The 16,999-nt window shown below is 49.8% G+C and overlaps 1 protein-coding gene across 2 annotated transcripts; it reads right to left on the minus strand.

Annotated features, from left to right (window-relative positions):
• Positions 1-10: 10 nt before the first annotated feature.
• Positions 11-13,157, minus strand: SLC66A3 (solute carrier family 66 member 3). 2 transcript variants are annotated; one of them, XM_036881828.2, is made up of 7 exons: positions 12,472-12,732; positions 9,946-10,028; positions 9,799-9,868; positions 7,304-7,361; positions 4,783-4,903; positions 2,765-2,806; positions 11-1,344 (listed from the first exon to the last, which is right to left on the minus strand). In XM_036881828.2, exons 1-7 carry the CDS (start codon positions 12,612-12,614, stop codon positions 1,253-1,255), a joined length of 609 nt encoding a protein of 202 aa, XP_036737723.2. In that variant the 5' UTR covers positions 12,615-12,732; the 3' UTR covers positions 11-1,252. The 2 variants fall into 2 exon arrangements, with proteins under 2 accessions (XP_036737723.2, XP_036737724.2); XM_036881829.2 differs by lacking the exons at positions 7,304-7,361; positions 9,799-9,868; positions 12,472-12,732 and adding an exon at positions 12,864-13,157.
• Positions 13,158-16,999: the final 3,842 nt, after the last annotated feature.

Here is a 16,999-nt window from a genome sequence, read left to right on the forward strand (position 1 = left end):
TACAAAAAGCGTTCTTAAAGAAAATATTTATTGGACTAAAAATCTTCACATAATTTATATTTTTACTAATGGTTAGATTATAACTGCATATGAAAAGATTCACTTGGGTTTTTTTTTAAATGACAACTATGATTTTTAAAACTAGAATGAGTGATTTATTATTTATTTTTAGATCCATGTTTCTTTACCTGCTGGTCCCAAGCAGTAGTTCTCAAAGGATTGAGCACAGTTGATATTTTAAAAACTACTTTACATAACTTAAAACTAATCACATTGAAACAACTGACAGTTTTAAGATTCAGCAGAGTTCAAAACATGAAAATTTTCACATAGGAAGCTAAAACCTTTCTAATAAACCTCATTTACTTTATATAACAATGCCATTCAATAAGGTGAAAGTTTTTAAATGTTAAGGTTTATAAATTTTATAGGAAAATACAGTGTACAATAATCTAAACATGTTTAGAATATGATAGTATAGTAAATAAAATCCATAAAAACTGGGCAAAAATCCAGCAATACCTTTTACTGCTTATGTTTTCAAAACCTATTTTTTTTTGAGTAGGTGTAGCCCTTTTTAAATGGCAGCATACCTGAATCAGGAAGTTCGCTGGCATTGCCTTATGGTAAGCAGAGACTGCAGGTAGAAGCACCTTTTGTTAGGAATTAAAAGCACAGTATGAAGTTAAAGGACTGCTCTGGAAAAGGAACTCAAGTCAGTTACATTTTGGCTTGCCTTGAAAGCCTTGCTATAGCCTAAGAATTGTATTACGCTTTATTATGATAGAATAAGGCCATCCTGTTCTGTGTTACAATTAAACAGTCCCACAAAGTGAACCCTAGTAGTTAAATGCAGTTCCACTTCTGACTTTAAGCAGAATCCCACCCCATGTTCGCTTATGCTGTGGAAAGGATGACTTTGATTCCAAACACTGAAAAACATGTAGTTAGCTTTTTAGAGAGAACTTGATCATCTCAAAATGGGCTTCTTGGACGACTTCCATCGATCATCAGTCTTCAAAACTGCAGGTGCTTGAGCCCTACCTTAGCCTAATGAAGTGGGTGGAGAAGTAGGGAAATGGACCTATTTTAAACAAGTGTTTAAGTGGCTCTTTGATGTCTAAAATACCTTTGGTTTCAAAGTTTCTGAGACAACAAAATTTATTAAAGACCATGATTTAGTAATGAGCTTTTTTTCCCCTTTGGTTCAGTTAATTCGAAATCCACTGTGTATATAGGTGTAATATGTCCATCATTCAGCCTTTTCAACAGTCACCCGGTAGCGAAGTACTGTAGCTGTTATCCATATATTTAAAGCCAGCATAATCACAAAACGTGTAAGCACTGAAATCAGTCAAAAAGAAAAGGTACATATTAAGAAAGTTACCATGTTATAAAACAAAATCAACTGCTCTGTAGAAGCCTAAATACAACGTCACCCCTAAAAATGAAACTTAGAACTTTGCGTCACAAGAACTTTTGAACAACTTTGGTTCCAAACGTATCTGGGGGCAGAAAAGGTAGCTTAGAATAACTTGATACTCTCCTGATAAGACTTGGGAGATTAAATGTATCTGTGTGGTTGTAGAACAACTTTTAAGACATTTATATTTAGCTAAAGGATCAGCTGTCACCTGGAATACAAGGCAAATCACAGAACATTCTCCATCTATTAAACTTAATCTTTAATATGCAGGATTATTGTGCTTAATTACAGTTCGACTCTTCTTTCTATGCAGAGAATTCTTCCAAGTATTACAGAGAAGACCCAGGCCTGTTTCCTTTCCCCTTCCCCACCTGACCCAAGTTGATGCAGTAACCAAAGAGCACTTAATCCTTCTCTCAGAGCTGACGGGGAGTATTTGAGCCGGAGATACAGTCTAGGAAGGGACTAATAAATGCATCCCCGTGTTCTGTAGCAGTGTTTATTTCTCAAGTAACAGCTTATTTTAAAGGGTCTGTGCACCAGGGACATATTCAGAGTGTTCAAAGAATAGGTGACACTGTTCTAATCATTTTCCAATGTGCATGCTTGATTTGGGAGTTGAAAATTCAGCCTAAGGAATTGCTAAATTCCTTTTAGGTTCACCCATATATTTTCTCCATCATAGTATCTCTTCTTGAAAAAACAGAACAAGGACATGGAGTCAAATTACTATGTTACTCCCCTACTTAAAAAAGCCCCCCTACCACTTACGGGCAGTTTTAAGGCTGTAGACCACTTTGGCCACTGCCACTGCCTCCCATCTCATTAGACTCACTCCCCACTCTCCCTCCAGCCCCATGGGTACTCTCTGCTGTGAAGCCACGCCTCCTCTCTGCTTAGGACCTTTATACCTACGCTCCTTTCAGCAGTGTCTTCGCCACCTCCAAATCTCACTCTTCCTCAAATTTATCTTCTTAGTTCCTCCAGCTAGCCCCTCTTTCCCTGTTAGTTGCCCATCCTGTCTGACTCTTTCAAAATCTTTCACAATATTTTTCAGTAGTTAATTGTGTGATAACTGTCCATTCCCACTACTGGAGTAGAAGCTCTACAAAGAGGAATATACTATCTTGTGCATATTTCATCCCAGGTACTACATGAAGTAGATGCTTACTAGTGAATGGTGATAGATGAAGACCAGAAATGTATTGTTGCTGGCCTCTAAATTTAGAACCCAGTAGAGCCAAGTTGATCTGTTAAACCGTAAGACAACTTACAAATGAAGGACACAAATGGCATAAAATTCAAAGAGGGAAGTGAGCACAAAAATATTTTGCTTACTTGTAAGATCACTGGTGGTCATTAAAGTTGTTACTATTCTTGCTGTAAGAAAAAATTCAGCAATAAATGTCAACTTCTCAGACAGTACTTAGCTAATGTCTTTCCATGTTAAATATAGGAATATATGCCAGCCATTCTTGAAAGATTTTGGTAGTAGAGAATACGAAATTGTACTGCATCTCATAAAACATCTGAAATCCAGCCCTGCGGCCCACCTAGCCCAGGGGTTTTGAAGCTGCTCATAAATGAACTTCTTCCTAGAAGGTATTTCAGTGCTGCCCAGTGAGGGGAGTGCCCCTTCCACTGATACGCCTACCCACAAGTTCGCCACCCCAAAAAGCAACTTGTGAAAATCTCATTTCCGTATGGAGCTTCTGGTAAGGTTTCATTTGAAGTAAGTCTCCCACTACAACAATTAAATGTAAAACAACAATGTTTTTAAATCACTCAACTCTACCTCTTTGTTTTATAGATATTATATTGATAAAACCCAGGCCCAGAAGGCAAAATTTTCCAGGGTCTAACTAGAACTGTTCAGTTCAATTTTTGTGGTATAGCATTTCACTTGGCAAACTCTTAAGAAACCAGGGTACCCGTAGGGCTGACACAGTGCAGATGTGGACTGCTGGAGGGCACCCCTCCCTTTAAACAAGCCTGCCTCTCCTGCCCTAACCCGCCCACAGGAAGCTCCCGCTGCCTAACACTCTGCACTTAACGTGTACTGGCATGGTAGCTTTTTGATTTTCCCTTCCAAGTAAACTAAACCCTCAAAGGCAGAGACCAAATTGGAAATACTCCATTTCCAATTTTGATACCAAGGCTTTAAACACACATGTGAATACCTGATTAGCAAATAAATGGAAGTATTGGGTCTTAAGTAGATGGAGAGAAGACTCCATCCATTTTAGGAAGGTGGCTAGCTAAGGGATGCTCAAATTCTTAAAAAGGCTTAATAAATGCTACATGGTAGTGCTCAGTTCCAAAGTGAACTGGACAGTAGAGACCGAAGGAAATTAGGGTAAGTGCTACAAATGCACACTTCATTCATTTCTAAGTCAGTATTGAAGTTTTTGACTCATCTATCAAAAAGGGAAGCCAGATGTACATTGATTCTCATAAAATTACAAATCTCAGTTTATCATCCATTTAACAAATACTCATGTACACAGCATGCAAAATAGATTGAAATGTAATACATGGTCCCTGCAGTTATAAGTTCTTAAGATTTCCTAAAAGAAAACTTAATAAGCATCATTTAAGGATGAAATTACCAGAAGATAAAATTAAGGTGCTAATAAGTAAATTTTATCTGATCAATTCCAGAAATGGTATTACCCAAAAACACATAAAACATTTTAAAGCTGAAAATAAACACAAGAAATCTCACTTTTAAATAACTTTGGACATAAAGACCCCTACCAGCAACCCTGGGTGGAGAAATTGGTCCTTTAAGATGTAGAAGGAACATGAAGAGGTGTAATTCCAATACCTAAAACTAGAAAATCTAATGTGATGGCTCTGAATTTTTTTAATGTTTCTACCTAATATGGCATATATGCATTTTAGATAGTCCCAAATGAACAATGGGAATTCTTAAGACCAAATAATATGGCTTCAGAAAACTCCACTGTTGCAAGTTATATTCATTATCAAAGTCAATGTGTGATTTTCATCTCAATCCATTACATCATAAAGATTCATATTTTCAAAATAAGTTAGTGGGTTCAGTGTAATCAAGTTCTTGATGCTTTTCAAAGTACAAGGAAGACCTTATTAGGCCACATTTTGGAGCAATGTGTGCTTTCACTTTTTTTAGCAACTGGAATATGGATCTTGCATGGAGAGTGGTCTATTACATCAGCCTTGTAAATATGGATCCACTAGGAGAGTCTATCTGAATAGCTATTTGCAAAGGAGTAAAGCTCAAGGGACTGACACCTGGACGCCAAGTCAGCACACTTCTGGGTAGACACCTGAAGCCCACAAAGGACACCCGGCCACTGGAGTCAAGTTCTTACCTGCACAGGTGTAGGAAGCGAGGCTCCACGTCAGTGCGCTCACAGCTCCCGAGTCCGCGGTCCTCCACAGGTACTGGAGCTGAGCAAACTTACTGGCCGCGCTGATGAAAGTACATAAATGCTGTTTGCACACACAACAGAAGAAAGTTAGTCTCTCAGTTAAAACAAAAGAGCACCAGATAGTGAAAGCGCGTTGAAGCCAAATGTTCAGGTCAAGTAATAACCAATTCGTACAAGGTCAAAACCCAAGTTTGGTGAAAAAGAATGCAACAGTGAGACGTTTATAACCCACCGATTCCACTGTTCAGAGATAACACGGCAGCAGCTAGTTTGAGGTTGAGAGTAAGAATGACTGCCTGGTCAGGCCTAGCTCCCCCACCTGCCAAAAGGGAGAAATACATAGATGCAGTGTCAGCGTGCGGGGAAAGCCACAACTCAAAGCAGCCCCCAGAGGTTCAGCCCTGAACCTCTGGCCATTCTCCTGTGTCCCTTGCTGAGGCACTCAGGCCCTCTGCTGCCCTGCAAGGTCAGAAGCCTTGTCGAGTTAGTCCGCTGCTTTGCAGCGCCCTCCACCCTGAACAGGGCCCAGCCAGCCCCCAGCCAGGAGGCCTGTGAGCGAAAAGGCTCTTGCGCAGTTCAGGTGAGCTGGGTGACTGAGGTGGGACAGACTCAGGGGAAACAGCTTCTGAGGGCCACCGGACCCAGGGCGGCACCGCCGGTGGGAGTGGGTCAGGACCAAGGGGCACAGGAATTGGAGGTCAGGAAGTCTGCACTCGGGGGTTTAGGCAGGGCTCTGCTCACACGTGTCCTGGGCACGGCCCGCACTGTAGTAGGCTTGGCTGAATGGTTATCCTAACAGTGCCCACTAAGTTCTCCACCCAATCTGGCTTCTGGGAGAAAATGCCATCTCTGGAATCAGGAAGGAGTTTTCTTTGGGGGCATAATCAAGGCCTGGACAATCTCATTATACCCATTCAACTGCAGACTGTTAGATTTTTCAAAAACACAGAACAGGACCGGAAAGAAGAAGGGAGCTTAGACTGTCCCAGGAATCACTTTTAAGTACTTTAAGCCTATCTTTTTGTGAATAAACTATAAGAGTATGTGAATTACCAGTTGTGTGGAAACGCTTTGTCCGTCTCAACTGGCACTTCCTTTTGAAAGTGACAGACCTGTATGCCTCCAATAATGTGAGTTTTTCACGAACTGAAACAGCGCCCCTCCCCAAGATGACCCTAGGGTTTTCTGCCCCCCTGTGAGCTCTGAGGCCCAAACATTCTCCTCTCTGCAGCTTCGTGATCCTTCAGCCAGCCACCTTGTCCCTGAGGCCCCAGTGCCCACTACAGATAGGCACCAGGACACACACTGTGGACAGCGACAGCCCAGAGCCTGGCATGCAGGCTGTGGTTCGTGAGGGAAACAAGCTATACTTTGTGATCCATTAGAGTATCAGTGTGGGGTTAGACTAGAGCATTCACTGAGAAGGTGGACACGGAAGAGACAAAAACCCTGCAGCCTTTGACCCTGCACCCTATTTCTGATAAGCCTGGAACCCCGGAGTCCTGGGATGGAGTTCCTCAGGGGGAGGCTCACGATGGCCTCAGCACCCCAACTAACCAGAACCGTACCGATTTGACCAGCAGCAGCTGCTGCTGCTGAGATCCAAGAGGTGACTTCTTTGTAGGGTTACCAGATTTAGCAAATAAAAATACAGTACACCCAGACAAAAGTAAATTTCAGATCAGCAACAAATAATTTTTTAGCATAAGTATGTCCTGTGAAATGTTGGGGACATGGTTATTCTAAAGAATTACTCATTACTATGGCAATACGGCTTATTTGCTCTGCACTTCACAAGGTTGAAAGGTAACTAGGAGTCAAGTCCACTTTCCAAAAAAGGGTCACAGATGAGACACTGGGGAGGGTGCCCAGAAGGGACAAAAGTCATGAGTTTGGGTGGTAGGCAGTGCCTGGTGATTCGCAGTCAGCTCTTTTTCCACTGGTTGGCGTTTACTTTGCCACCTTGGAGAAAAGATCTGTGGTCACACGCTTCCTGACCCACCATCAGAATCCTCTTCTCACGGCTGGGGAATTTCTGGCCCTTACCCAAGGAAGGAAAAAGGTATAAAGCTAAGCCTTTTCCAAGGAGGGATAAATGTCGGTGGGGCAAAGTTAGAAAAAGAGGGAGTATGTGGTGGCCAGTATGTAATTACATACCTGATAAGAAGCTCTTGAACTTATGCTCGGTTCTGCATTCAGCTACTGACCACTTCCCCAATCTAGTCTCTACGAGCCCCCAAAAAAGGAAGTAAGGAAAAAAAACCCATACATTTAAGTGAGAATGATGTCTTTTGCTATTTGGATAGCACTCACTTTCAAGCCACGGTCCTTTGGTACAGCTGAAAAGTTAGCAGGTTAAACATTTCATCTATAAAGTTCTTTGCAGGGCAGGTGGCATGGAGAAGGGGGACAGACAGACTGCTGTTTCACACACTTTCTTTTCAAGGGGCGATTGACTTACCAGGGCCAGATCTATGATCCACTTCTGCAGGGCGAGCACAAACCACAAAGACACCAATCTTACCAAGTGCTAAGGGAGTGGCTCGGCTGTCAGCAACGCCCCATGCCCCCCACCCCAGCCCCGAACTTCTGGAAACACACCCAGACCGCAGAGGTTACACATGTAAGTCAGCTTGGGAATGGCTCTGCTAGAACTTGTCAGATCAGGAAAAGACCAAAATAGTTTAAGTGAACACCTGCTAGGAGCCCAAAAAAACCAAAGCAGATTATGGAAGAAATTTACAAAAAGCCCTGTGTCTGTGGACTGTTCCTAGAGTTGGGAAAAGTGCGGACGATTTTAACTATTCCTGACCTTACAGACTTCTCAAATGCAATGTCAAAGCTCTTCAGAGAGAGGTCCCACATTACAGAGTAGGTGTGTTCTGCAAAGCCAGTGTCACATGACACTGTTTACTGATTTGTCCCTTTCCCACTATGGTGTGAAAATGCTACAGCTGGTGTGAGCACTGCTAGGGGACAGGAGGAATGATACTTGATTTTCATCAAGCTCAGCGATGTTGCGGGAATAGAAAGCCCAGCTGGAGAAGCTGAGACAAACTCAGGAGAGGGGGTGGCCAGGTCAGTGAGGGGACAGCTAGGAGCCTCTGCTGTGACCTTGGGAAAGTAACTTTTCTTCTCTTGTCCTTGGTTTGCTTATCTGCAAAGTGGACTTACTATGGACCTTTTAGTATGGATTTAAATGGACCTTGCCCTTTCTACTTCCTTAAGGCCTTGTGGCACATTGTAGGGACCTAACCCACTAGTTAATGACAGTATTTAAATGAAGGATTGATATAGACAAGCCCTGTACTCAAAGTCAGAACTAAATACCAGCAACCTGGTCAACATGAGAGAGGCAGCCTGAATCTAGGTAGATGAAAGCTTGTTTTTAGAACTCCCTAATTCAATTTTCAAAATTAATTATACCCACTTTTGTACCACTGCACCTCACTCTATTCATTCCAAATATACATTTTATAAAACTTGACCAGTAGTAGTGGCTTCTGAAGTCCTAGAGATGACTTTTTTGGTAGGGTTGCCAGATTTAGCAAATAAAAATACAGGACACCCAGTTATGGATTCAGGTGAATTAACAAATAATTCTTTAATAGAAGAATGTCCTGTGCAATATTTAGGAAATACTCTGCTAAAAGAAAAATTCAATGGTAATACGGCACCCTACTTATTTGCTCTCCCACATCACAACTGACAGGAGCGAGTCAGAAACATCTGGCTGATGCCACAGAGGTGCCACCAACACTGGCATTTCCTAACCTACAGCCTCACCATCTGCACAGATAAGTTGTTGCATTTTATTTATAAAGTGAATCACACAATGCTTTTCATCCCTCGAGCACTCTGTAACCAGCTGGGACTAACCTGGATGTGGGGAGGAAAGCAGACCCATGCAGTCCCTCTTTTTCCAGATGGAACCTGAGTCAGGGGGCTTATAACTCAATCAAACAGCAGAGGGTCAGGACTGAATCTGCACCTTCCCAGACAGGCTTCTAGTGACAGCCATGATGACTCTGCACTTGGCCACTTGCTCATCTTCTCCTGGGCTCCCGGGACTTCAGTTCTTGCAACTACTCTAAAAGGTAGGCATTCTATCCCATTTCACAGACAGAGCTTGGAGAGTTCATGGCCCACGTGCAAGGTCTGCCCAAGTAGTGGGGCAGCGGCTGCTACCCACGCCCCATATCCCCTCGGCACTGGGGCAGGCAGCCTCTGGCGTCCTTCTTTCCCCCACCCTGAGGATGTGTCAGTAAACAGCTCAGATCAGTTCACACAAGTGGGTGGATTAACCAACAGCCACACAAAAGAATTTCCTGGCCTTTTAAGGAGTGTGAAGTTCAACAAGAGAATAACAGTTTTTACAAAGAAAACTGAAATGAAAGCTTGCGCTTGTTCACAGAAGGTGCCGTGTAAGTGGGGCTATCTCTGTGTGATGACCACTGTGATCCTCCCGGTATCTTCACCAGGGGCAGGATTTTCACTCTGAACAAGCCATCGTGGGCCCGCCCCACCCTCCACCCCGCGGCGGCAAGCCCACTGGCCAGCTGTGTCGGTGGCATTGTGTTTATACTTTGGGGACATCTTTGGGAAAGAAAGAAATGTCTCCCTTTGGCTCAAGAATCAAGGTGGATGATGTCACTTTTAGCCGGGGTGCTTCTGTAGCTCAGATGCTCAGCAGGGACGTGCTAATCTCCATCCTGCTTGGTCTGTGGGCACACTGGGATGCCCTGGTCTTTCAGGGGAGGCCACCAGGCAGGGGCTGCACTGCACTGGGTGCACTGGGTTGAGAAGATGTATTTGCTCTCGCGGAGTCTTACATTTGGGTTTCTTTTTTAGTTTAACAAAGGAACACATATCTGGTAAAAGACTCTTCTTGATAATGCATACTATTAGCAAGGGGCACCCAGTCCCCTCTCTGATTCTTAGACGCTGGAAGGATACAGGGCTATGTATGGAGCTGCCCGCTTCACGTTCCCGTTGAAATGGAAGACACACAGCAGGAGAATGATGTCTGAAAGGGAAAGGCTCGGGGTGAGGGAAGCCGAGGGCCGCCCTTGGGCAAAGGGTTCGGAGGGGTGGCCTGCTTACCTTGTGCAATGAGAATGGGGAACTCCAGGTAGGTGAGCAGCGGGTACTCGTAGTAACACTGGTACCGGAGGAACACCAGGAACCTGCGGAGAGAAGCGCGCTGAGCACAGAGCGGGGAGGCCGCCCAGCACCCAGGGGCACAGGCTCATCAGTGAAGCCCGGAACTTCTTGTTGGAGCCCGCAAGCGTCAAGGAAGGGGATTCAGACCAAAAAGGATGCAACGTTCATCTAATAATCTCCACGATTTTTGGAGCAACCAGTACTGGCTTTACATATATACAAGTCCCTTATGGTGGTCACTTATAAACGACTTTTTTGGGGGGCAAACCACACCACCAGGATTAGAAGAGAAAGGGCTTCTGCACCCACGTGCACCTGCCCCTGAAGCCCGGGTCTCAGGCAGTGGCACCAGCAGCCGCCTTGGAAGGTCACACACCAGAACTGCACAACCAGCAGAGGCATCGAGGAGCTGTGAGCCACCCCCGGCGGGGCTCCTACGGCTGGCCCTGTCTGGGCACCGCAGTGAGCCGAGCCCGGGCTCTGAGGAGGGAGGAGTCACCCGGACGATCCCGGTGGCCTTCCGGAGTGCCGCCCAGCTGAGGAGGGGGCAGTGCTGGGAAGGCATGAAGAGCAACCTTCAGTTCTTTAAGGAAATTCTAGCCCTTAAGAGGATGGGGATAGGGGCACGCGGTGGGTAAAGACCTCAGGACCCACCCTTCTCGGGAGAAGAGGCCAAGCTTCCTGGCTTCCCGGCGCACACATCCCAGCCCGTCAGCGGCTCAGACCTGAACCACCCGTTGTCTCCTCGCTCCGGCTGTGAGGCCCCCGCACCTCCGGTCCTCCCAGGGGTGGGTCAGAGTGCCTGCCCTTCATCCGGACCTAACCGCCCTCCCGGCCCAAGCTAGGAGGGCGTGTGCCGATGCGGCCAGGAGCCGTGCCCCATCCGCTCCTGGCCCCGCTGAGCTGGGCTGCGGGGAGGAGGGTCACAGGATGGGTGGGAGGTGGGGGGCCAGCGTCCCCAGCCGGCCGGCCCTCACCAGAGAAGGCTGGGGGAGGGAGAAGGGGAACAGGGTAAGGTACCCGCCAACCCTTCCCCCACCCACAATATTGTAGATGAGCCTAGAAAACTGCAAAACCCAGGGAGGGTGGGCAGCCAGGACTGGTGCTGCTGCGTGAACTTGGGCAAGGAGCTCACCTCCCTGGCCTAAGGTTCCTACTGTCTGGAGAGAAAAGCGGTTCTCTCGGGCTGTCAGGAGTGCATGAGATGATGCTTAGACGGCACAGGGGCAACACAGAGCGAGCTCATGAGAAACCCTGTGATAAACTGCTGCCCGAGGCGGGCCCAGAAGGCATAGGAGTCCAGTGGAGGGTGCCGTGCCCACTTCCAGGGGGCTTCCGGGAGAGGGTGGCGGCAGTAGGGCGTGGGCCTTGGCCCTGGCTCCCCGCGGTGCTGGGGGCAGGGGACCGGCCGGCCGGCGGCCTCTGCCCGCACTGTGACCCCTGCAGGACCCCTAGGCCTCCTCCCCCGCCCTTGCGGCTCTCCCGCCATGCGGAGGGCTGGCTTTGCTAAGGTGGGCTATTAGAGTGAGCGGACGCGGGCACAGCCTGCCGACAAGTTGCACGAGGTGGGCGCCGCGACTCTACAGGCACCTGCGCTCACCCTGCGCGCGGCCGGAAGCACCCCACCCCACCCGGCCGAGGTCTCACACTGCCCCCACCCCCAGCCCTCACCCCGGCTCCCTGCGACCCCCGATCCCGGAGTGAGCCAACTGGGCTGCCCCTCCCGGGGGTGCCTCTGCCGAGAGGACCGGCCCTCGGAGCTGCCGGTGACAAAGGGGGGCCTGGCTGGCGGGGCGCTCGGTTTCCCGTGTCCTCTGTTTTCCCAGGAATTCGAGTCTTCCCTACTAAGTTATACAACTCTGCCTTCCGCGTTTAGATCTGTAAATACTGCGTCGGGGCACCACTCGGGGTTCCCAGTGGATAAGCCCACTCTTGGAGCAGCCTGGCTCCTGTCTGTCCGACCCCGGCCCCTTTTCCCTGCACAGATTCAAGCACACCCCCCCCGCCCCACAAAGAGCTCCCCTAGCTGAGCAACCTCTCCAGCCCACCAACGTGCAGCTTTCAAGACAGAGGGTCCTGAGAATTCAAGTCCAAGCCATCATCTTGCAGGTGAGAAAACCGAGCCCTGAGAGAGGCGGTGACGGCGGGGGCGGCCTCAGGCCGGATGTGCACGAGAGCGGCAGGTGCCGGGGGCCTCCTCGAAGCTGGATGGCGGGTTGTGTCGCCAACCGGCGGATGGGGGTCGCTGGGGGTCGCTTTCCTTATCTGTGAAATGGGCGTGCGCGGTCACTCCGTAACCACACACGCTCGGGGAGCCCCAGAGCGCGGGGGAGGCGGGCGCCGCTCCCAGCGCAGTCCGCTCAGCTCCCCGCCCCTCGGTGGGGAGAGCCGGGGCTCTCCGGGGGCTCCCAGACTCCGCAGGCCGCAGAGGCCGGGGGGAGAGGGCTGCCCGCCGCACGGCCTTACCCCGCCAGCTCCAGCAGCAAGCTCGGGAGGCTGATGCCCCGCGCGCTGCGCGCCGCCAGCACGGAGGAGATCTGCGGCAGCTTCAGCGCCGCGCACACGCCCAGCGTGCTCCAGTTGCAGAACCACAGCAGCTGCGAAGCCATGGCGCCGCGGGCTGGGGTCGCGGGACCGGTGGATTCCACAGCGGCGCCGGAGCAGCCACGCAGCGGTCGGCCTTCGAGCTGGCCGAGGCCTTCCGCCTTCCCGGCCCGCCCCGCCCGGGCCCGCCCCCGGGGTCCGCCCTGTCGGAGTCCGCTCTCCGCCCGGGTCCCCGCCCCGGACGCGTCCCGCCCGCCGGCCGGGGTCTGCTCCCCATCTCAGGCCGCCCCGCCCTGCCCTGCCCCAGGTCCGACCTGGTCCCAAGCTGGGGCCGCCCAGCCCGAGCAGCCTGGACCCTCGCTGCTGATTCACTCTCCCGTGTTGAACCCACGCGTGCAGTTCTGAGTCGCCGGGAGACGCACAGACAGTCCCGTTCTCGTCCAGGTTGGGTGGGTACAGACTAAGCCCTGGGAGGGCAAACGGGCACGCCTGGCGGGGCAATGGACCGTTTTGTTGGGATTTTTCACTCCCTAAAAGTGTTTTTCTTGGTTTGTTTTTCTCATTAAGCATTTCAGAGATTGAAACGTAACGGTCTCAACAACCCAACTTGGTTTACCCGCGTCCTCCTTGTGCACACGGGGAAACAAGCCCGAACGCCAGGGTCCTCTCGTTTCCTGTCCTCTCCCCCGGCTGAGCGGGGTGCTCCTTGCCAACCCCGGAAGCTCCCTTCCTGGGGGCTGGGGCCTTACCCCCGCTTCAGCACTTTTTTCTTAAGGAGGTAAAACAGATTTCTGTTGCTAAAACAAAGTAATTTAAAGGAGGCACAAAATGAGGAGTTGGGCGCATTTTCCAAGCTCCCCAAATCGTACAGGTACTAAATCCAGATTACGAAGCAGGCAGACACAACAGTGCAGTGCGAGCGTTCAGGACGGCAGGTTCTGCGCTGTGACCCTCAGCCGGACATTAGAGGCTTTCCTTCTGCTGCTTCGTCCTCCGTCCTGTGCTCCTCCAACCCTCACCTGGCCGCCGTCCTCTTCCTCTGGAAAAGCCGGGAAGGTATGACGCCTTCCCCTTCAAGGCTAAAGGAGAACAGGATGTTCAGGAGGAAACCTTTAGGAGGAAAACAAAGCGCGCGCGCCTGTGTGTGCGTGTGCGTGTGTGTGTGCGTGTGTGTGTGTGTGTGTGTTGTGTGTCAGAAAACAAAGCGTGTGTGTGCGTGCGTGTGTGTGTTGTGTGTCGGAAAACAAAGCGTGTGTGTGCGTGTGTGTGTGTGTTGTGTGTCGGAAAACAAAGCGTGTGTGTGTGTGTGTGTGTGTGTGTGTGTGTGTATTAATCTGCTTGGGCTGCTTTAACAAAATACCACACTGGGCCCCTTAAACAATAGAAATTTATTTTCTCATGCAGTTCTGGAAGCTAGAAGCCCAAAGTGCTGGCAGGTTTCACCGCTTTCCTTGGCTTGTAGATGGTGGCCTTCAACCTGTGCCCTCACGTGGCCTTTTCTCTGTGTGCACACATTCCTGGTGGCTCTCCCTCTTCTTATAAGGACATCAGTCCTATTGGATTGGGGCCCCCTAATTGTGACTCATTTAACCATAATTACCTCTTTAAAGGCCCTACCTCCAAATATAGTCACATTGGGAGTCAGAGCTTCAACATGTGAATTTGGGGAGACACTGCTCTGTCCTATAAATACATTTATTGATTTATTTTCATACCTATATACTCACACACACTCATGTGCATATACATATATACATATTCATATATGTGTGTGTCACATATACACACCAGTATACATTACACATAATATATCACACATGCACATGCTGAACCAGAATCCTCCTTTTCACAAAACCCTGGATTGCACACACACTAAGTTGTAAGCACTAGCAGGAGGACCTAGGGAAGCATCTCTGTTGCCTGGTGGGGCTCCTTCATAAGTACTGATTGTCTGGGCCAAATTCTTGCTGCCTGCATAATGGACCACAGTCAGTTTGAAGTACCATTCCCTGAAACCAATTTAAAGGGTAGCTACTCTACAAAGACAGCTTCGTGACTCAGCTCAGGAGCGTTTTCCATATAACTGGCTGCACTGAAGAGCCTGCTGCATCATCTTATAAAAATCGAGTGGGCTCAAGAGTGGGCCCCCCAACTTTCACCCCAGCCCTTGGGAATGAAAGAGTCAACATTGCTCTTTGGATCACAGATCTGCATGCTTGGGAGGCCACTCTCTATGAAACTCAAAGTGAGTCCTGGGTGAGCCTCCCAGACAGGGTCCCAGGAGACAGCAGAATGTTCTGGAACTCTGAGGGGTGTGGAAGTTCTCTGCCAGTGAGTGTTCCATCACAACCCACAGAACCTTCCTCTTCAGTTAGCGTCATTATTATTGTGAGGCTTTGGGCACTGTGCCCCATCACTGGAAGGACAGGGGAGCCAGTGTTAGGAGGGGTCTCTGTGGGACACCTCACAGAGCCTGGCTGAAGATCTGCCGGGAGGGGAGCTGCGGCCCTGCTCTTGGAGCTGGGGAACCCCACACGGCACCAGCCCAGCAGGCCCAGAAGGACCAGCTGCTGTGTCCCTGTGCTTCCAGGAGGGTCCTGGGGTTACGTGTTCTGCCTTCTCCAGGATCACTTCTGCTTGGCAGGAGCTGGGTCACATGAGAAGCCTGACTGCCTGGGCGTCCGCTGCCCCCATGCTCACTGTTGGCCGACAGGCAAGACCAGGGGCTTCACACAGTCACGCCCTCAGCACACAGCACTGCCTGCCAGGCCCCAGGTGCTTTGGGCAGAAGGCACCATTTCTGTTATTCCTGTTGCTCAAGGGTAGCAGAAATCACGCAGGGCGAGTCTAGTCAAACTGTAGTCACTCTGATGTGCTTGGTCAGGGCTGGAGGTCAGAGACTGAGGCCACTGCCACAAGTTCCATGGGAGTTTTGTCTAAAGTTGGCGCTGGCTCAGCCCTGGTTTCCTGTCGCACTCCCGTCAGCTCTGAGAGCTCTGTCACTCCGACGCCCGGTGCTCAGGAGCAGCCGGAAAGGAGACGGAATTGCTGGAGAGCACTGGGCCTGGGGGAGAGGGGGTGTCCAGCCTCAGGGCCAAGAGCCGGCAGCGAGGACCAAGGCTGCGGGGAGCGTGGCAGAGGTGCGGGCTGCCTCGGAACTCTGGGTGATTCCCTCCAGGCTGCTTGGGCTTGGCCTCCTGCACCCACGTTTGGCCTTGACCGCTCCCACTCCCTGGGAGCCCAGCATACCTCCTGCTTCCCCCTCCCACTCAAATGGAGATAACGTATTTTTCTTGGGGTAAAAATAAAATGGGCCACGCTCATGTCAAAAACACAGATCGAGTCTTTAAGGAGCCATCAGCAGATGTCTTTGTACCAACCCAGTCCAAGGGTAAGCCGTCCTGTGATGCTGCCGAGATGTGACGTTGACCCTGGCTGTACTGACCACTGACTTTGGCCCAGGCACACGATCTCAGGAGGGACAGGGAGCCAAGCTTCCAACTTAGACTCTGAAGAAGAGCGCCACTGCCTCCAGATGCAGGTGTGAAGGTCTGTGGCCCACTGTGCGTGCCCTCGCCTCTACCCAGCTGGGTCACAAGCAGGCCCGGTTTGATCCGTCACACAAGGCAGGGGCCCAGGGTTAGCAGGGACCTCAGGCGGGCTCTGTTGGGAGGAAATAACACGATGACCTACTCTTGGTGGGGGTGGATCCAGGAGATGGGGAAAACCGGTTTCCCCTTTCCCGAGGACACAGATTCTCTAAGCAGAAAAACCCTGTAATTTGTTAAATATTTGGGACCCAATTTTCTGAGGATTGGGGGGGTGTCCAAGAAAGCATAACATTTGAGCATAATCTCAGGAGCCATATAGTCTCTGGAAGTAAGCAGCTTTTCCACTTACCAGCTGTGTGACATCGGGCAAGTGATTTAACCTCTCTGTGCCTCAGTTACTTCAACTGTGGGGCATGATAATACCCATCTCTAAGGTTCCTGAGAGGATTAAAGGAGTTTATATGCATCACGATGATATAAGCTTAGTTAAAAAGCAGAATAAAACCTAAGCAAGTGTCAGAAAAAGCAGCCAGTCCCCAGGGCCATTTCCTGTCTCTTCAGGAGGCTGCAGCTGGGGTCCCACCAAGGACCCAGCTCAGCGCTGACTACACTTCGTACTTCAGGCTTGTGTGCACTCGGAGCCTCTGCTGTCACTGGTGCCGTGTGGACGCACTGTCCCTGCCCGCACACGCTTTGTGCCAGAAATGCAGGTGGCTGCTTCAGCTTTGGTTGATTCCCTCAACCCAGCAGTGTCTGTCTCGGGCCCCCATCAGCGCTGGTGTGGCTTGTGGACAACTCAGCTCCACCGTCTCAGTTGGGACCCCCTTTGGTCCCTGACTGCTCCCCCTGTGTGCTCCGTTCCCCCTCGCCCTGCAAGTCCTCTCGCTGCTCCAGCTGGT

This window comes from Manis pentadactyla, chromosome 2, assembly GCF_030020395.1.
Source record: "Manis pentadactyla isolate mManPen7 chromosome 2, mManPen7.hap1, whole genome shotgun sequence".
Classification (NCBI taxonomy): Eukaryota; Metazoa; Chordata; class Mammalia; order Pholidota; family Manidae; genus Manis; species Manis pentadactyla.